Genomic DNA, 22,038 nt, shown 5'->3' on the forward strand with positions numbered 1-22,038 from the left:
ACACATCACATATCCTATGGCAATGCCCTCCAAAACTACCCCCCTTACCCAAACTTTCATCCATCCCACCTACCCCTTCCTCCGAGTGGCTGACCGCCGCAACCACCCTTCACGACCAACGATTCCTTGCGGACTTCACCGGCCTAGCGCTGAAGCACGCCGCAAGTGACGCCCTGGACTGAGGGCGTCGATGCATTTTTTAATCGCCGAATAAAGTGATTTCTCTCTCTCTCTCTCTCTCTCTCTCTCTCTCTCTCTCTCCAATTAGCCCTGTCTTGCGCTAGCTGATTCCAACTTGCGCCTGCAAATTTCCTAACTTCAACACGTACCCCACCAAGTTTATGCCGTCCTCGACTGCGCTTCCCTTCACTTGGTATCCATTCTGTAACTCTAATGGTCTACCGGTTATCCATCCTACGCATTACATGGCCTGCCAAGCTCCATTTTTTCTTCTTAATGTCAACTATAATATCGGCTATCCCCGTTTGCTCTCTGATCCGCACCGCTCTCTTCCTGTCTTTTAACGTAAGGCCTAACATTTTTCGTTCCATCGCTCTTTGTGCGGTCCTTGTTCTCGAGCTTCTTTGTTAACCTCCAAGTTTCTGCCCGATATGTTAGCACCGGCAGAATACAACAATTGCACACTTTTATTTTCAACGACAGTGGTAAGCTCCCAGTCAGGATTTGGCAATGCCAGCCGTATGCACTCCAACCCAATTTTATTCTTCTGTAAATTCTTTCTCATTATCAGGGAGGGTCCCCTGTGAGTAATTGACCTTGATAAACGTGCTTCTTTACAGTCTCTAGAGGCTCACTGGCGATCCTGAATTCTTGTTCCCTTGCCAGGTTACTGAACATTATCTTTGTCTTCTGAATATTAATATTCAACCCCACTCTTACATTTTATCGGTTAAGGTCCTCAATCAATTGTTGTAATTCGTCCCCATTGTTGCTGAACAGGACAATGTCACCTGCAAACCGAAGGTTGCTGAGATATTCGTAGTTGATCCTCACTACTAAGCCTTCCCAGTTTAAGAGCTTGAATAATCCTTCTAAGAATGCAGAGAATAGCATTGGAGAGATTGCGTCTCCTTGCCTGACCCCTTTCTTGATAGGCAACTTACTACTTTTCTTGTGGAGAACCATTGTAACTGTGGAGTCTTTGTAGATATTCGCCTAGATATTCACGTACGCCTCCTGTACTCCTTGATTACGCAATGCCTCTATGACTACTCGTATCTCTACTGAATCAAATGCTTTTTCATTATCTATGAAAGCCATATAGAGAGGTTGATTGTACTCCGCAGACTTCTCTGTTACCTGATTGATGACATGGATAGGATCCATGGTGGAATATCCCTTCCTGAAGCCAGCCCGTTCTCTTGGTTGGCTGAAGTCAAGTGTTTCCCTGGTTCTATTGGAAATTATCTTGGTGAATATTTTATACGATACTGAAAGCAAGCTAATGGGTCAATAATTCTTCAATTCTTTAACGTCTCCCTTCTTATGGATGAGTATAATTAGGGCGTTCTTCCAGCTTTCTGGTACACTTGAAGTCATGAGGCATTGCGTATAAAGGGCCGCAAGCTTTTCAAGCATGATATCTCTTCCATCTTTGATTAAATCGACTGTTATTACATTTTCTCCAGCCGCTTTTCCCCTGTTCTTGTCTTTCAAGGCCCTTGCCTTTCTAACTTCATCGCTAGTTATAGAAGGAGCCTCTGTATCCTGCTCATCACTACTTCGAATGAAAGTAGCTTGGCTGCCCTAGGCACTGTACAGGTCAGTATAGAATTCTTCCGCTGCATTAACTATTTCATCGAAATTGCTGATAATATTACCCTGCTTATCTTTCAGTGCATACATTTTTCCTTTTCCTATGACAAGTTTTCTTCCTACTGATTTCCATGCTGCGTTCACATTTTACTGCTTCCTCAATCTTTTCCACGTTATAATTTCGGATACCCCTTACTTTCTTCTTGTTGATCAGTTTCGACAGTTCAGCGAATTCTATCTGATCTCTCAAGTTTGACGCTTTCAGGTTTTGCCGTTTCCTTAATAGATCCTTTGTTACTTGGGAGAGCTTACCTACTGGGTGCCTTTGTGCCTTGCCTCCCACTTCAATTGCTGTTTCTGAGATCAGCCTAGTTACGGTTTCATTCATTACCTCTATGTTGGCTTCATCTTCCTGTTCTAAAGCTGCATATGTGTTTGCGAGCACTAGCCTGAATTGGTCTGCTTTTACCCTTACTGCGTCTAGGTTGGCCTCTTTCTTCTTGACTAATTTTATTCTTGCTCTCTTCAAATTGAGAGAAATCCTAGACCCCGCTAACCTATGGTCAGTGCACTTTATCCTACCTAACACTTTTACATCCTGCACTATGCTGGGATCGGCAGAGAGTATGAAATCTATTTCATTCCTTGTCTCTCCCTTAGTAGTAGTAGTAAGTGGCTTTTATATAGGAAAGGAAGATAAAAGTGCAGTACTGTAACTGTCTCTCGCTGGGAGGTCACCTCAACAATACTGCACGGGGGAGGGATAATGGGAATGAAAGAGTGAGGAGTGAAAAGAATAGAGGGAGCGGTAAGACCCCAAAGAAGGGATTAAGAAGAAGAAGTAGCAAAACGGGGCTTATAGCCGCGTGTAGAGTTTGGTGGATTCAAAGAACTCAAGCAGAGCTGTGAAAGCTCGCTTGGTTATAGACGGGTGTCCGCGGGGGAAAAGGAAAAGGTCCGCATTGTCCGAAGGGAGACCAAGGCGGCGATATGCGGCTGTTAGTGAATGGGGGCTTTTCCAGGTCCACTTCCTGTTGCTGCGCTTCCTGAGGAAGGTAGTCATTATTCTGAGCATATTCCTTTCTGCGAATTGTACCAACATCTCTCCTCTAGTGTTCCTAGAATCGATGCCGTAGTTGCCAATTGATTGCTCACCAGCCTGCTTTCGCCCCACTTTTGCATTGAAGTCGCCCATGACGACAATATACTGAGTTTGCTCCTTTCTCATTGCTAATTCAACATCTTCATAAAACTGTTGTATTTCTTCATCATCGTGACTAGAGGTTGGGGCATAGGATTGTACTACCTTCATTCAGATTTATTACGACGACTGCTACCCTCTCATTAATACTGTAGAATTCATCAATGTTGCCCGCTATGTCCTTATGGACTATAAGTCCTGCTCCGAATTCTCTCTCATCTGGAAAACTTCTGTAGCAGAGGATGTGGCCGTTAGTCAGCACTGTATACGCCTCACCAGTTCTTCTAACCTCACTAAGGCCTATAATATCGAAGGCAATACCTGATAATTTTTAATAGCCCTGCTAAGCTAGCCTCACTTGATAGGGTGCGCGTGTTGAACGTTGCCAGGTTTAGTTTCCAGTGGCGGCCTTTACGGACCCAAAGATTCTTAGCACCCTCTGCCGCGTTGCAGGTCTGACCGCCGCCTTGGTCAGGTGCTCCGCAGCCGCTGGGGACTGAAGGCCATGAGTAAATTGTAGGAGTCATGAGGGAGGTAGTGGCCGAGTACTGCACCGGGGAGGCCAATTCCTGTTCTGGTGAGGGAGTGACTTTGTTGAAGCTTAGTGGGCCTTCCTAATTTGGTTGCACCTGAACTAGTATAGCCCCACTAGCTCCGGGCGATATTTTTTGCCGGTGTCAGGCGCCACTCCATGCCTGAAGATGTAGTGGACTGTAGGAGGATTCGAACTTACGACCTTCAAATTAGAGGCCGGGTGTTCTACCTCTGCTCCACGCCACCCCTCGTATATAGCTAGTCATAAATCTTCTGGGCACGTATTGTTTTTCACCGTCACAACAACACACACAACGTCTTTCTTGTTTGGGCTCTATTGTGAGCACCCGTACTCACCTTTTGTGTAATAGTCTGTGATGGTCTGCACATCCTGAGGGCTTAAAGACATATGAAGTGGATCTGGGGCTGTCCACACTCCATGCTTCTCACGCCAACTTCTTGCCTTGTGAATCATGTGCTTTGACAAACTTGGCATGGCAACCTGTATTTGTCGGGGATCAAGGTTCGCTGGCAGCAGTGTCAACCATTGTAGGCGCTTTTGACAAGGTGCAGACGCTTCGTAGCCTTTCCTAGAGTTTACCAAACCATTCACGGCAGTCACCATAATTGTCCCTTGAGGTTACAGGGCTATCGGTTCTCCCAAAAAAAACACGACAGGGGGGATTCAAGGGTGGAACGTCAGTGAACTCCATGCACCTGTTCAGCTTACCCACCCTCTCTTCCTCAGAGATGAAGACGTCGCAGCGGTATCATCAGAGTCCGAGAAGGCAAATCCTTCTACTCCTTGAAGCAGTGTTGACAGATCTGATCTCCATATCTAATTGAACGTACACCTTAGTGCAAGGCCTTCCACAATATAGAGACGCCTACATCTTCAACACTACGGAAATTTCGCTGAAACAGAATTTTCTTCTTGCGCACCTGAGGTAGTCTGCACAAAAAACTCGGTCATGGTAAGGCCTGTCATAGCCATCTTCCGAGCGCAGGGTGGTCACAGAACCAAAATCAAGCGCGCTTTCGAAACCTAAGCGTTATGTTCCGCCCCAGCAACCTCATTGGTTTCTGTTTTACAGCGAAGCTGTTAGCAACAATGGAGAGGAATTACAACAAATGATTGAGGACCTTCATCGAGAAAGTGCAAGAATTGGGTTGAAGATGAATATGCAGAAGACAAAGATAATGTTCAATAGCCTGGCAAGGGAACAAGAATTCAGGATCGCCCGTCAGCCTCTAGAATCTGTAAAGGAATATGTTTATCTAGGTCAATTACTCACAGGGGACCCTGATCATGAGAAAGAAATTTACAGAAGAATAAAATTGGGTTGGAGTGCATACGGCAGGCATTGCCAAATCCTGACTGGGAGCTTACCACTGTCGTTGAAAAGAAAAGTGTACAATCATTGCATTCTACCGGTGCTAACATACGGGGCAGAAACTTGGAGGTTAACAAAGAAGCTCGAGAACAAGTTAAGGACCGCACAAAGAGCAATGGAACGAAAAATCTTAGGAGTAACGTTAAGAGACAGGAAGAGAGCGGTGTGGATCAGCGAACAAACGGGGGTAGACGATATTCTAGTTGACATTAAGCGGAAGAAATGGAGCTGGGCAGGCCATGTAATACGTAGGATGGATAACCGGTGGACCATTAGGGTTACAGAATGGATACCAAGAGAAGGGAAGCACAGTCGAGGACGGCAGAAAGTCAGGTGGGATGATGAGGTTAGGAAATTCGCAGGCGCAAGTTGGAATACGCTAGCGCAAGACAGGGGTAATTGGAGATCGCAGGGAGAGGCCTTCGTCCTGCAGTGGACATAAATATAGGCTGATGATGATGATGATGATGATGATGATGATGATGATGATGATGATGATGTTAGCCTCTAGTTGGTCTAGATTTTTCGTGTCTGCGTGCGCGGTTGTTCACACAAAAATGTGGGCCGATCCCGGACAGGGCAAAGCGGGAAGCGCACAGTGTGGTGCTTCTCCAAGAGGCTTCACATGACGTCATCAGGTGGCATCATAACTTGACAAAGACGTCACCTCGTCACGGCACGTTTGACGCGATGACGTCACCAAATTACGTCATCAGGCGATATCGTCACGTGACGATGCCGTTTTTCTCGTATATTCGAATTACAATCCGAAGCTATCATGTCTGCAGCTTGTAAGTCGTACTTTACGAATTTTGTGACGCAGTTTACTTTGAGAAAATCAATCAGTTCAATAACGCCCTTGCGCTTGGCGGAAGGCCTTGGAGAATCCTCGAGGCTGCATTTACGCACATGTACATGCTGCATTTCCGCACAGGTGCGCGTGCGCGTAACGTACGGGTGCACACAATGTATCTATCCTTGATGTGCGGGCGCTCTGCCCGTTGTATCTATCGCACAGCGTGTGCTGAGACCGTAGTCGACATTACGGCAACCACTGTCGAAAAACCGTGCCTCCAGCTAGCGGCCGCAGCCACTGAGACAGACCTCAAACTGCAGCGGTAGTAGGGCTTTGTCATTGAGTTTCCGCGTAACAGAAATATGTTTTCTCGTATATTCCAATTACACTCTATCTGTAAGTCGTCCTTTAAGAATTCTCTGACGCAATTCACTTTCAAAAATTGAATCAGTCAATAAGACACTTGCGCTTGGCGGAGGGCCTAGGAGAATGAGCATGTATGCTGCACTTCCGCGCACGTGCGTGCGCATGTGACGTACGTCGCTTGTAGTGGTGGTGCTTGTCTAACGTCGTCTAACGTACATCGGTCGTGCTCGTGTAACGTCGGCAACAGCTTCGCTTTAGACACACTTTCACAGGGTGGAATGGAGGCAGATTTTATACAATTGCCGAGGTGCCGCGCACCACCCTTGCACACTCCGGCCGCTGTAACTCAAGCGGCGGTATCCGGTAACCTGAACCATGCCTGTAAACCAAGCAGAGCGGCAGACGACAACTCAAGCCTCACGCAAGACAGAACACTTGCAATCGCAGAGCAGTGAGCATAGTAACCTAAATACGGAGTTCTAAAACACATAGCATAAAGCTCAGAAGTTTCTCGCTGCATTTGCCTTTCTAGCACAGCCGTGCACCTCGCTGTCGTCTGCACAATCGGGCTTTGATGTCGTTTGCACACACGCATTTCACTGTCGTCTGCGCTTCGACATCGTCTGAACTGGCACACAGGCACACTGCAGAAGGAATACACCCCCGTTAGCCCACTGTACATTTTCATAGCTTTCATTTTGTCACATTGCTGAAAAATGAAGAATGGAGGGCTGCAGAAGCCTGGAGGAATATCGGCCTCCGTACTGAAATCACGAACTACGCCAGTGCATTTCGTTCAAACAGTTATTTGTCTTTCCGAAAACATTTTTCATCGACCGCAAATACCTCATCCTTGCCGTTCAGCAAGGCTCAAAAGAGAAGGGAGTGTGTGGTTGTCATTTTTCGCAAGAAATGCTCATTTCCACACTACGGACCACTCTCTTGAAACACAATATTCGAATATTTGTAAGTTTGTTCCAATAAAAAGGATGCAACATGTTTTTCATAATATTATTCCGCAATCCTCAGATAACAATTAGCGTGACTTTGAACGAGATTGAGAAGAGGTTTCTTTATATACATTTCTCAATAAAGTTACATTTTTCAAACTTTGTTTTTCTGAGTGAAAAAAATTATTACTTTAAAAATTGGAACAAAAATGAAAATGCACAGGTTCGTCATCCACATAAAGGCCTATCTCTGCTGTACATCGAAACCAGCTGGGATGTACAGTGAAGAAGGAACAAAGTCCCAAAAATGAGCAAGATTGAAAAATGTAGCATTCTTGAGAATTGTTTTCACAAAGGTGCTTTGTTCACGAATTCACAAAATTCCGTGAGCTACATTCCCTTTACTTCTATTTGTACTGGAAATAAATATATTTGGTATATTACACACGCGTCACATTAAGCATTGTCACGAACATAAGAAAAAGCACATTTCGTAAAATTGTCGTTGTCGCCCGACCACTTTTGATGATATTTTTCTCGTTTACAAATATTTTTTTCCTTTATAAACAAGCAGCAGCTTAGCACTATTCAATCACGTGCGCGTAATGTGTAAAATTATCAGAAAATTAAAAAAAATTTCAAATATACCACCCGTTTTGATCTCTCGTGCAATTGACCTGCATATGACCTCCAACATTCCCTATCATTTATCAAAATGAAAACTTCGTGAATAATATACTTCCTTCAGATAAAAACGCGAAAACTGGCATATAACGTTTTCGAGCGCTTTTAGTCGCACTGACAGCTTCGCTGTAATTTTTTTTTTTGTAATGCGATAGTGTAACTCGTACACGCGACAAGTACAATGTACAAACAGCCTACAAATGAAATTTGCAAGCAGCGTGAGAAGTAGCATATTCCGATATCAAAAATTGGATTCAGTTTTCAAATGGTACTGTAATAGTTCTTCCCATTTGACAAAGCCGCTTTCACCAACATATCTAAGGTAAGTCATGCTTACACAATCAAGTATTCGACAGTCCGACCTCCAGATGTTTTATTCGTTTTTTGTTTTTGTTTTTTTTTTTTAGGGTGGGAAGATACTGAGACTGCAAGCCTATGTAATGTGTAAATTCTATGCAAATACTGGAACTATCGAATCTCTGGAGAGAGATTCGATAGTTCCAGTATTTGCATCATCAAAGGACTGCATGACGTTAGGCACGAAATCGTTGGGCACGACTGACTACAATACTTTTTTTGAACGCATGAACGCAACCCGAATTTTCATGACGCATAAAAGGAACACGGATGGCTCTACAATTCAAAACTGCTCCTCATACGGACTTTTTGTGCCCTGTACAGGACAGCGAGTCTCGATCCGTCTTGGGCGTGCGACATCATCTATATCAGCCGAGCTATATGGTTCATCTTCAAATAAAACAGCGCGCAAAAACGAGGACGGATAGAATAAGAGACACACACCCCACAAAAGTCGACACAAGTCGAGAGACACACCACAAGTCACACACCGCAAGCTATATGGCATTAAAGACGCCGTTATGTAGGTGTGTGTGTGTGTGGTGTGTGTGTGTGTGTGTGTGTGTGTATGTATGTATGTATGTATGTATGTATGTATGTATGTATGTATGTATGTATGTATGTATGTATCGATATTGGTACAGTATCTGTTGAACAGCGAATTTCTGACCGTAACATTATCTATGTGGCACGTGATATCGAAGCTCGCAATGTATCTCCCCAAAAAAAGCTGTCTCTGTAAATATTTCTCGCATGCTATGGATGAAAGTATACTCGACTTGCCTCTACATTTCCCTCAATACTAAAGCCTTGAGTCGACGCAGCCAATAGTCATTAGCGCAACCACGTATTTTATTGTATTACTCTTTGTGTATTGCTGACAGCTTTGCAAAACATTACCGAAGTTTTTCTCGAAAGAAATATTTTTAATGTTTTTTTAATATCGGAAATCAATATATACCTTGTCAAAATCGCCGCCGTACGCGATGGCCTTACTTCATGGCTGGCGAAACCATTTCATAACCAGATCGTCATTCGCACGGACTCCCAACGCAAGCGATCCACGATATTCGCAAAGTAACTCGTTCATCGACGCTCGCAGATGCCATTCAACGTCTTGCCGCCACATCTATCCAGATAGGCGTCCAGTGGGTCCCCTGTGCGGCTCTATACCTCGAAATGCCCTTGTGGATTCGACTAGTCGTCCTCGTGTACCGTGCCTTGGCCGCTTACGCACTTTCTCGAAGACACATCGGGACACTTGCTTCGAAAGAAAGAAAACCTCCGACGCACCACAACGAGCAATCATGCCACCCCCTTGTGGTTCAAACCTATCTGGCGGGTTTACTCGCCGTGAAAAGGTGGCCTTGCAGAGCTGCACTTGTGTCGCGGTTGTATGTACGGTGGCTGTGACCGTCCTCTCGTTCCACACTACCGCGACCCATATGGCTCTACCTGTTCGTTCTGCAACACCGCTAATGAAAACACAAGGCACATGTCGCGGAATTGCCCCGGACATCCGCCACCTTCGTTTTCGGCCACGACGTCCTCCCGGCATATATAAAACGCTAAATACTACAAGGCCCATACTACCGTTCCCTCTTGGACATGCAACAAATCTGTTCGGGTATTTGTAACTAGATATTTATTGTGACGACAGGTTTCAAAAAAAAAGGACGTGACCAAGGAGCGTGACTTGGCTTTACGCAACTCGTTCAGCGCCTTCTCCGCCTCGCGAACTGCCACGTATTTTCGCACCTTGTTCTGCATGCGAGCTTTCTCCAGTTGAAAAAAGTACAGAACAGTCAACTCCTCCGGCTTTTTACCCAAGCGAAGAAACTCGCACTCGGTGGAACGAGCGTGCTCCTCGAACGGGTCGGCGTTCGGCTTCCACTCGGCCATCCCCTTGAAGCACACGTAGCAGCGAGCAAGGTCTGGCTCGTTCTCCATGAAACAATGGTAGAAGACGGCTGCGGCCATCTCCTTGAGGCACACGTAGCAACGAGCAAGGTCTGGCTCGTTCTCCATGAAACAATGGTAGAAACCGTCTGCGGCCATCTCCTTGAGGCACACGTACCAACGAGCAAGGTCTGGCTCGTTCTCCATGGGACAATGGTAGAAACCGGTTGCGGCCATCATCGCGCCGGCGAGCACAGGCAGTCGTCCGTAAGCGGCCAGTTCTTGAAGCTGGCCAGCTGGTTCTCGAATAGGTTCATTTGTGCGTCCGTATGTGCCACCAACAACTCCCGCAAGGAGACGTCGAGGGATGGCTTCGGTTCCTCGGACATGTCGAGCTATACGCATGGAGCACAGGCTGTAAACCTCTGGTTGGGTGTGGTCAGGTGCCCAGGGGTATGGCTGAACCCGCTACGGGGAATAGGCCATGGATCGGGGGGCAATAGGTAAAAAGGGAAGACTACTTCAATAGAATTTTGTAATTCAAGAATGAGATATTAAATTATTACTCATCATTAATATCAATTTTCAGGCTATGTTATATTAAAATACGAAGTAAACATTTTTGTTTTCATGTTGAGGAAAATAAAACGATAAAATTAACACGGTGGTCTCTCTGTTTCAATTGCAAAATTAAATATGGCATCACATACGTTCCTATTGCAGTGTCCTAGTGCCGACGCCCCAAGAGTCAGTATCACAGGAAGCGTATAATGGCCAATTTAAGTTGGCGAAGGGGACCTTATAGAAGTGGACGTCGAACCTACGGCACTCTATAAAGAAATGTTCAATAGTTTCGGGTTAATTGCAATAAATACATTGAGGGGAAGGTGCCAAACCAGACCTGTGGGAATAAAAATTAAGCATTGGTATTCGACAACGCATTCTCGTAAATTAAACTTGAAATTTTCTTGCTAAACACCATCTGCTGTCATCTAAGGTGATGAAAATCGGTGTTATTCAATACACATGATTCGGCATGTTCTTCTTGGACAAAAAAAAAACTTTTTTAATCTTGCAGCAGTGTCGTATGCCGAAGGTCTTAAGGCCAAACTACACGTACGCGTGCGGCGCGCGAGAGTTAGCTTGCGCCCACGCGCCTTACGTTTGCCGCGCCTCGCGAGTAATGGCGGTTTGAACCTGCAAGACGCGCGTCAGCGCGTGCCCCCTTGGCTTACATTTTCGCCTTGGTAGACATTGGGTGTGTTCCAATACTCGCCTTAGACGGCTAAATAGACAGCTAAGCGGACGGCGGCCATTTTAAGTCTCGTTCCAATTCTCACGAAGATGTCAAAGTCGACAGCATCGCGAAGACAGCATCGCAGTCAAGAACGATTCAGGCTACTTTCCTGTCTAAACAAGATGGCAACTGAGCAGGACTTAAAAACTCGACGGGAAGGTTGTCTGCGCACACAAAAACGTAGACACGCTTTTATATATACCCTAAATGTAAGTCACATCATGTTTTTCACAGGTTCGCAGGCGAAAATACTTAAAATACAGAACTAATGTGTGCTTTTCTCTTTCTTTTTGTCGCCGCGAGGTGGCGTCACGTCGCAGAAGCCTCTTCCAGACCGCTCGAAACGCGTTCCATTACTTGGCCTCGAAGCTGTCTTGGCTGTCTTCGTAGACGTCAAAGTAGACTGTCTACGATGACGGAAAGAATTGGAACACAGCCATTGTTTCGTATTTTGCCATCGTTTCGTCTGGTGCCTCGTGCCAAACATACCCAAGCCAAGACAATCCATTAGCAACCATCCTGTTTCTACATGGAGGAAGGATCCATGTGTTTCTATGCGGACGCGTCTCGTTAGGCCTACGGGTGCCGGAATGGCAGAACGATCTCATAAATTGGACACTATGCGCTCATAACTAACGTTTCAGGTTAGTTTGGATAAAGTGAAAGCTCATTTAAATAGTTGATAGTGAGAACGTAGTTTCAATAGTGAGAACGTAGCCATCGCGAGAATTGACGCTGAAACGGAAGCCATATGGGTGCCGCCATGTTGGACAACGCTATCTCTTTGCGTGCGTAAACATCAGATATCTGTGCTCGAGCCACGCTACGACGCGTACAATCTGTCCTGCACCAGCTGCACATGTGTGAGGCGCGTGGGCACGAGCTTTCGCGCGCCTGCACGCGTACGTGTAGTTTGGCCATCCTCAGTACCGGGCAGATCCCAGCATATTGCAGGACGTAGAAGTATTAGGCAGGGTAAAGTGCAGCGACCATAAGTTAGTGAGGTCTAGGATTTCTCTCAATTTGAAGAGAGCAAAAATAAAATTAGTCAAGAAGAAAGAGGTCAACCTAGATGCAGTAAGGGTAAAAGCAGACCAATTTAGGCTGGTGCTCGCAAACAAATATGCAGCTTTAGAACAGGAAGATGAAGACAACATAGAGATAATGAATGAAATCATAAGATCTCAGAAGCAGCAATTGAAGTGGGAGGTAAGGCACCAAGGCAGCCAGTAGGTAAGCTCTCCCAAGTAACAAATGACCTAATAAAGAAACGACAAAGCGTGAAAGTGTCAAACTCAAGAGATCCGATAGAATTCGCTGAACTGTCAAAACAGATCAACAAGAAGAAACCAAAAGATATTCGAAATTATAACGTGGAAAAGATTGAGGAAGCAGCAAAATATGGACGCAGCTTGAAATTAGAAGAAAATTTGGCATAGGACAAGGCAAGATGTATGCACTGAAAGATAAGCAGGGTAATATCATCAGCAATTTTGATGACATAGTAAGAGCAGCGGAAGAATTCTATACTGACCTTTACAGTCCCCAGAGCAGCCAAGCTACGCTGATTCGAAGTAGTGATGAACAGGATACAGAGGCTCCTTCTATAACTAGCGATGAATTTAGAAGGGCCTTGCAAGACATGGCCAGGGAAAAGCTCCTGGAGAAGATGGAAAACAGTCGATTTAATCAAGGATGGAGGAGATAGCATGCTATAAAAGCTTGCAGACCTTTATACGCACTGCCTCAGGGCTTCAGGAAGGGATATTCCACCATGGATCATATCCATGTCATCAATCAGGGAATATAGAAATCTGCGGAGTACAATCAACCTTCAGAATAGCAGCTGTTACACGAGTTACAATCAACAATCAGTGTTCGCGCTGTTACACGAGTTACAATCAACCTCTCTCATAGGCGCCGACTACGGGGGGGGGGGGGGGGGGGGGGGCGGCTCTTGGGCTCGAGCCCCCCCGCCCCTAAAATGTCATTACTGAAGTTCTGTTACCCACATAATTTGAGGATTCTCTTGCGTTGCCTCCACATTTTCACTTTTGTTGTGGCTAAAAGCTTACGGCACCATTGTTGGCGCGGACGTGCACGGCGTTTAATTTATACTTTCGCTTTATTTCGGCAAATCCTGACAATAGGAGGACAAGCGCCTAGGAAGCACCAGCGGCGGCTACCTCATCCGTGTTTCCACACTGTAACATTCTAAAAAAATTTCCGTTGAAAACACCACGCTCAGACACAATATATTTAAATATATACAAAGGACAAAGTTTATTATATTTTTTAAAGAGAAGGGGGTAGCCAACTAAATGGATAACCTATACCTAGAGAATGAATATGTTGATGTATGTTCACGTCACTTCAAATTACTTGGCGCGCTTTTTTGACCCCGAAAAAAAACCTGCCGACTTCTGTGACCCCTTCGGCAGAGTCTTCTGTCAACGGCGTGTGAAAAGCACGTGAGTGATGTGTCTAAATTCTCTTTCCAGTAGGCAATGCTAACGACTGGCGACAAAATAAAAGAAAAAAAAAGCTCTTCTAATTATTTACAACATTTACGCATTAAGGATGGAAACATCGCCTCTTGCATGCAGAGGCCATAAATACGGGGTGTTTCAGCAAACACTTTCAAACTTTTTTTAAAGGTTGCCTGAGGCAGATAGCGCAATTCTAGTTCATGAGCTGGTCTACTCGAAGAGGTGGACATTACTTGCACAAAAAATTGAAATGCATAATCAACTAATTAAAAATCACCAATTAGGTTTTTAACATATTAACTTATGGCCGTGTTGCAATTTACAAATTCTAGCCGTGGAGTTCGTAAGGCGGATGCACTAGGAACTAATTCTCAGGATGGCACCAGTTTCGAGATATTAATTCCCGAACATTGCGGAGAAATGCATTGGCGTTCCAGTTACTTTTGCGCTTACCCGCCGTGGTTGTTTAGTGGCTATGGCGTTGGACTGCTAAGCATGAGGTCGCGGGATCAAATTACTGCCACGGCGGCTGCGTTTCGATGGGGCGAAATGCTAGAACGCCCGTATACTTCGATTTAGGTGCACGTTAAAGAACCCCAGGTGGTCTAAATTATTCCACAGTCCTCCACTACGGCGTGCCTCATAATCAGATCGTGGTTTTGGCACGTAAAATCCCAAAATTTGTTCTTTTCATCCTTTTGTGATTTGATGCATAAAGCGACGTTTTATTGAGAGAGTGACTGGCACGCCAATGTATTTCTCCGCAAAGTTAGAGAACTAATATCTCGACACTGGTGTCCATCGGGCCCGCGACGCAGCAGAGAGGCTGGGGATTTCTGTACCGACGTGGGAGCGGCCCGCTGCGTGCTGACGCGCGTTCCGAGGGACCGTAATAACGCTTTATCATACCATACCATACTGGACCACTGGTGTCAGCCTGAGATTTAGTTCAAAGTGGATCCGCACTCCACGGCTAGAATTTGTAAATTGCAACATGTGCCATAAGGTAATTAGCTAAAAACTTAATTGGTTAATTTTGTTAATTAGTCGATTATGCATTTGATTTTTTTGTGCAAGTAATGCCCGCCTCTTCGAGTAGACCAGCTCATGAACTAGAATTGTGCTATCTGCCTCAAGCCACCTTTATGAATTTTGGAAACTGTTCGCTGAAACACCTTGAAGTCGAGGTTTTGACGGAAGCCCGTCTGGTCGGGAGGCATCATGAAGTAGGTTGAAAAGAAGGACACCGACCAATAAAAATACAAGAAAAGACGTTTCGGCTCCTGTAAGGTCGTTGTGAATATGCGCCGTAGTTAACTCATGTATGCAGTCTTTGTGTTTAGTTTGAATGCGTGGTCGCTCGCCTTCTCTGGGGTCTCTGTGTGTTTGTGTATTTGTTTCCTTGCGATGTTGTGCGGCTAGCTCGCGACCGGAGTCGCTTCCCGAGGGCGCCTGCAAAGCGGCGGTGGCCGGACGGGGTTCGGGGAAAAAGGGAGCGGCAGGGGTTCTCGCGCACTGGGTCTTGCGAGTGCCATAAATCGCACGGTGCGCCGCTAGAGGCATCTGGAGAAGGGAGTTTTTCGGGAGTATTTGGGTCGGGAGCGAGACGGCGTGGGCAGCTCGGCAGGTTCGAGTGGCGCCGACCACCGGTGTGAGTTATGGAGCCCGGACACGTGGTCCTGGGGCTGGGGGTGAGAATGTGCGCGGCTGAGCAGGCAGTGTGGTCTGAGACTTGAGAGACAACGAACCGATCTCCCAAGTGCCCGATCGGGGCGACGGACTGCCCCGAGGCCTTTGCTCAGCCGCATTCATGTGTGTACTCGCTTTCCTTGTTTATTATATACTCGCAGTGTAACCTCTGTCTTCTGCAATTAAATTCACTTATAATTATAGACATCCACGATTTCGAGTCCTTGAACACCGAAGCTCGAGAACAGTGCAGCGGCTTAAGGAAAGCCGACGAAGACAAAGCAAAACAGCAAGAAAGAAGAACCCGGCGGTGGAAGACGGAAGAAAAACCTTACTGGCGCAGCCCGACAGCACATCTGTTCTCGGTAAGCCTTCGGCGGACGGCAGCGGCAGAGACAGGAGGTATCCGATCAGAACGCACGAAGGTAACAGCACTGCAACGACGTCACCATTGTGCCTGGTCAGGCGAAGAATCGGAAAGCGAGGGTGCTGCTCACGTGAAGGCGAGTAGCGAAGATCAGCATCAACAGGGCCAACGGACCGAGCCCAGACTGTGCGTCGACGGACTGACGCATGGGGAGCGCTCACTAATGGACTTGTGAGTGCGCATCGGACAGTGCAATCCACTGATGGACTAGTGGGCGCACTTCATCAGCCTCTGATGGACTAGAGGAAACCCGTCGAAAGCTGCGTGGTGGTGACGACCGGCGAAAAGCGACTCCTTTCATCGGCTTCCAAGGACTGGAAACAAGGTGGGTGGCTTCCCTGCATGGTTCTCAGAGACCACTAGCTGTGATCATCTTGGGACTAGTGGGTGTTGATCATGAGTAGTGACGGGGAAGCTGCGGGGCCGAGTGATGAGGTGGGGTCGGGCACAGGAGCAGACAGACAACAACTCGAATTTCAACATGAAACTCAGATAGCCTCAATGGAATTAGAACGTTTGAAGATTCAATTGCAAATTGAGCAGCAGAGAACACGGCAGCTTGAAATGCAGGAAAGTATAGACGATAGAACCCCAAACAGACGTCCGGAATCTCGCGAGGAGACCCTAGGTCGTTTTTCCAAAATGCTCAGAAGCCTTCTAACTCCGATCCCATCGGATCCAGAGGTTCCGGTGTGGTTGGAGGGCATTGAGGGCGTCTTTCGGTCGTACGGAGTGCCCGAGAGTATCAAAAGCCATCTCGTACTGCCGCTGATCGCAGGGAGGATTCGGCACATTTTTTCGAAGCTGTCGACTGACGAACTGAACAGCTACAGAAAAGTAAAGGAGACCATTTTGTCCGAGCTGAGGCTGTCGCCGGGCGATTATCTCAGACAGTTTCGGTTTGCAACACCGATGCGAGACGAAACCTGGCAGCATTTTGCATCTAGGCTCGAGAGCTATTATGCCTTCTATACGGCAGCGCGAAACGTAAAGACTTTTGAAGAGCTGTTTGCGCTTCAAGTCGCCGACCAAATTAAACAAACCTTGAGTCAGGAAGCGTGGAAATACGTTAAGCGAGAAGAGGGTAACGGATGGCAACGCCGCATAAAGTTGCAAAGTTCGTTGAGGCGTACGAAGATATCGAGGGTAAGGGGTCTGCGCGGAGGCCGGTGACAACGTCGAAAACAGCGGGAGAATACGGCCGCGCAGCGAGCACAACAAAGGACGCGAGCGTTGTTGCACCGTGTGTGCCGTCGGTGAACAAGGGAGCCGCTCTGCAGAAAACGCAGTCCGCGTGCTTTGTGTGCAGTGGACCGCACTACGCCCGAAACTGCCCCAAGAAAGTGGCGACGCAGGCAAAAACCGTGCACCGGGTTGTCAAAGACCGGAATTCGGAAGCGGTGCCCGGTCGTCAACAGGCGGTGTCTCTCGAAAGTAACGAGCTTGGGCCCGCCTGCGGTGGCACAGCAACCAAAAATAAGAGAGAACGAGATATACCTGCTTTGGAGTATGTTAACTTGAGGTGCGGCGATGTTCCGGTTAGGGCACTGGTTGATACAGGTGCAGAGATTACGGTGCTCCGAGAAAGCGCCGTGCCCGAAAGCGCAAAACATGAGATGGGAAATGTGACGCTGGTAGCGGCTTTCGGCGCAAAAGTCGTGGCGAAGTTGGCGCGCGTGAGGCTAAGCCTGGATGTTGGCGGGAGTGTTCACATAGCAAGGGAAGTGCCTGTAATGTGCGCGTTTACTGAGGAATTAGCGACGGACGACGCTGACTGTCTGCTCTCGGCGGAGGCATGGCACATGATTAAAGAAGCATGTACCGGCATGGAAAGCGGGCGAGTGTTCGAGGCTGGTTTGGACCTCACCTCCGATATTTGGGGAGAGGAGCAGAGCTTAGGCGACCCTGCTACGAGCGCAGACGTAGACCAAGCTGCCAAAGTTGGCTTAGTGGCGCAGGGAGAGGCGAGCTTTGACTATGTTAGAACAGAGCAAAATCAGGCCTTTCGGGAGGCGCAGAGAGCAGATCCGAGTCTATTCGATGCATGGAAACAGGGTAAGACAGGCAGCCATGGAATGTTTGTTCGCGACGGGATACTTTTTCACAAGGACAAAATTGCCGCCAGGGTCTATGAGCAGCTGGTTCTGCCTAGTGAGAGAAGGAAGGAGGTCCTGCTCCTTGCCCATGAGTCACCATGGGGTGGGCACCTTGGTATAAGGAAAACAGCCAATAGGATAAAGATGTCTTTCTATTGGCCTGGCGTTGACAGGGACATTAAACAACATTGTCGACATGCCACGGTTGCCAGGTCCGGTCTGACCGTAAGATCATAGACCGTGTCCCGATCACGCCGCTTACCCGGCCAAGCTACCCGTTCCAGGTAGTTAACATTGATGTAATTGGGCCATTGAACCCACCATCGGCACGGGGACACAGATACGCTCTGTGTGTAACGGATTTGCATACCCGATGGCCAGAAGTGGTGTGTTTGACATCGCTCACGGCGCGAAAGACATGTGATGCGCTACTAGAGATTTTCTCGCGGACCGGTGTCCCAGAGGTGATCTGTAGCGATCAGGGAACTAATTTTGCGGCACAGATGACTCAGATTTTCTGCGAGAGAATCGGGAGCTCACCGCGATTTTCCACCCCAGAGCATCCGGAAAGTAATGGCTCCGTAGAGAGATGGAACCGCATATTTAAAAATATGCTGTTTCATGTGATCGAGAGAGATAGGAGGAATTGGGACAAATTTGTGCCTTTCTTGCTTTGGGCGTATAGAGAGGTGCCCCATGACACAACAGGCGTTTCCCCGTTTCAGATGTTGTTTGGTAGAAGCCCGACAGGGCCGCTGTCGATACTGAAGAAAAGCTGGACAGGGGAGGTCGATATACCAGATAACCTGAGAGAATCAGCAGGTCAATACCTTGAGAAGTTGCGTGAGCAGCTGCAGCTAGCTGCCGAAATGGCAGGACTGACGGCTAGCAGACAGCAAGACGCGTACGCCTTCCAGTACAATCTCCGCGCCCGAGTAAAAACGTTCGACATCGGTGACGATGTCCTATTGTTCCGCACGGAAGAGCACGGGAAACTGCAGTCGAGGTGGCACGGACCATATAAGGTAGTTGCAAAACCGCGCCAAAATTCCTACGAGCTAATCGTGGAAGGCGGGAAACGTAAAACCGTGCATGCTAACCACCTTCGCCCCTATCATGCTAGAATAGGGCACACGAGCGTAATCTTCCACGACGATGAAGACTTCGGGGAAGTCGAGTGCAGCCCATCCTTGAAGGAACAGGGGGACAGTGAGTTGCCAGCGACTGCGACAGAACACTTGTCGCCAAGCCACGAATCACAGATACGCGCGTTGTTCCGATCCTACAACGACGTGTTTTCGGGGCAACCAGGAAAGGCGCGGATAGGTGAGCATCGAATTGCACTGTACGAGGAGTACACGCCGGAAAAGGGTCACCCGTATCGCGTACCTGACCTCCTTAGGAAGGAGATAGCCAAGGAAATCGACGAGTTGCTCGCTCTGGGACTGATTTACCCGACCACAAGTGCGTTTGGTCATCCTGTGGTGTGTGTTACCAAGAAAGACGGCTCCCTTAGGCTTTGTGTCGACTACAGAGCATTAAATGCAGGTACCGTGGATGACGCGTTTCCTATGGCTCGCCAGGAGGAGCTTATATATCGAGTAGGGAGAGCAAATTTCATCACTCTCATTGATCTTAGGCGGGGTTATTGGCAGATTCCCATGGATGAGGAAAGTCAAGACAAGACAGCGTTTGTGACACATTTGGGCCAATTCGCGTGGCGTGTCATGCCATTCGGGTTGAAGAACGCTCCCGCCACTTTCCAACGGGCAATGAACGACCTTCTCGCAATACATCAGGAATATTCCTGCGCTTATCTAGATGACATAGCCGTGCTTTCCAGAACGTGGTCCGACCATTTGGAACACCTCGAGCATGTTCTAATCGCTATGCGCGACGCAAGCTTGACGGCGAATCTGCAGAAATGCCAGGTCGCGGCGCATCAAATAAAATACCTGGGGCATGTCGTAGGCTCAGGGCAACATGGTCCAGACCCGGAAAAGGTTAGGGCCATTCGGGAGCTACAGAGACCACGCACAAAGCGCGAACTCAGGAGCGTTTTGGGTCTCTGCGGATATTACAGGAATTATGTAAGAGATTACGCAGAGATAGCTAAACCACTAACTGAACTGACAGGGAGGAAGGTGCCGAATCAAATCCCCTGGGGCGTAGAGGCGGACCGGGCATTTAGCGATCTGAAGGAAGCCCTGTGTAGGGCGGCGATGTTGCCGACTCCAGATTCCTCTAAGCCGTACTGGCTGTTCACAGATGCGTCGGCAAACGCCGCAGCCGCTTGCTTGGCTCAGATGACCGAGTCGGGGGAAGAGCGGCCCATATCATTTGCGAGCCATCGCTTCAACGGCACTCAGATGAGATGGGCAACCATAGAAAGGGAGGCGTTTGCGGTAATCTGGGCCCTCCGTAAGTTTGACACGTGGGTTTACGGTGCCCGAATAAATATCGTGTCTGATCACAATCCTCTGACCTACTTAACTACGACGCACCCCGCGGGTGCGAAGCTTGTCCGCTGGGCGCTGGCACTACAACGGTACAACGTCACCGTCAGCCACAGAAAAGGGACGGAGCACGCGAATGCCGATGCATTATCGCGGCTCACGAGAGCCGATTGGGTGCCGCAGGAAAGCCGTGCAGGGGACCAAATGCAGGAGTAGCCCTTCTCGTGGTCTCTGGGAATTCTGCCCGGGAGCCACCCGGAGAGACTGCATGTGCTTTCATATGAAATGTGCTTTACAGTGTTTTATATCATGTCATTACGGTGTGTTTCTATTGTTAATGTAGCGGTGCACATGTACGCCATATTCAATGCTGTGTTTTGTTTTTATTCTGAAACTTGTCATGCTCCCAAGTGTGTTTTCATGTAACCAATTCATTACTTATTTATCATTTAATTATTCTATTTTGTGGTTTGTTTCCACGTGTGTGCATGCAGGATTCACGACGACACCTCGAGTTCATCGTGCATAACAACCAGTTAGGTTGTAATAACGATCTTGGGTGCGGGGTGTAAGGTCGTTGTGAATATGCGCCATAGTTAACTCATGTATGCAGTCTTTGTGTTTAGTTCGAATGCGTGGTGGCTCGCCTTCTCTGGGGTCTCTGTGTGTTTGTGTATTTGTTTCATTGCGATGTTGTGCGGCTAGCTCGCGACCTGAGTCGCTTCCCGAGGGCGCCTGCAAAGCGGCGGTGGCCGGACGGGATTCGGGGAAAAAGGGAGCGGCACGGGTTCTCGCGCACTGGGTCTTGCGAGTGCCATAAATCGCACGGTGCGCCGCTAGAGGCATCTGGAGAAGGGAGTTTTTCGGGAGTATTTGGGTCGGGAGCGAGACGGCGTGGGCAGCTCGGCAGGTTCGAGTGGCGCCGACCGCCGGTGTGAGTTATGGAGCCCGGACACGTGGTCCTGGGGCTGGGGGTGAGAATGTGCGCGGCTGAGCAGGCAGTGTGGTCTGAGACTTGAGAGACAACGGACCGATCTCCCAAGTGCCCGATCGGGGCGACGGACTGCCCCAAGGCCTTTGCTCAGCCGCATTCATGTGTGTACTCGCTTTCCTTGTTTATTATATACTCGCAGTGTAACCTCTGTCTTTGCAATTAAATTCACTTATAATTATTGACATCCACGATTTCGAGTCCTTGAACACCGAAGCTCGAGAACAGTGCAGCGGCTTAAGGAAAGCCGACGAAGACAAAGCAAAACAGCAAGAAAGAAGAACCCGGCGGTGGAAGACCGAAGCAAAAACCTTACTTGTACCATGCGGCTTGCAGCGAATATCGGGCGCCGAAGATTTTTCCATGGGTCGCATGCTGCGTAAAGGCAAGAAATTATGCAACGCCGAATACCTGTACGCCGTTCAAGAAATAGGCGGCGAAGTTTTAGCGCAGTGTCAATAGCAAGTGAAGCGAGTTACGCACGTGCGAAGTTGAACTTCAGGTAAGGTTTGCACGCTGCTAGATTCAGGCGCACAAACGCGAGGAAGGGCTTTCTATAAATGAATTCACAGCAGCGATAAGCAGACAGTGTGTGCGGAATTGCTCTAGCACACGACGGTACGCGCCGCGACGGCA

The 22,038-nt window shown here is 47.9% G+C and overlaps 1 protein-coding gene across 1 annotated transcript; it reads right to left on the reverse strand.

The window, feature by feature from the left end:
• Positions 1-6,768: 6,768 nt before the first annotated feature.
• Positions 6,769-10,197, reverse strand: LOC125947206 (baculoviral IAP repeat-containing protein 5-like). The gene is made up of 2 exons (XM_049671610.1): positions 9,765-10,197; positions 6,769-6,776 (listed from the first exon to the last, which is right to left on the reverse strand). Exons 1-2 carry the CDS (start codon positions 10,195-10,197, stop codon positions 6,769-6,771), a joined length of 441 nt encoding a protein of 146 aa, XP_049527567.1.
• Positions 10,198-22,038: the final 11,841 nt, after the last annotated feature.

The sequence above is a fragment of the Dermacentor silvarum genome, chromosome 7 (assembly GCF_013339745.2).
Source record: "Dermacentor silvarum isolate Dsil-2018 chromosome 7, BIME_Dsil_1.4, whole genome shotgun sequence".
Lineage (NCBI taxonomy): Eukaryota > Metazoa > Arthropoda > Arachnida > Ixodida > Ixodidae > Dermacentor > Dermacentor silvarum.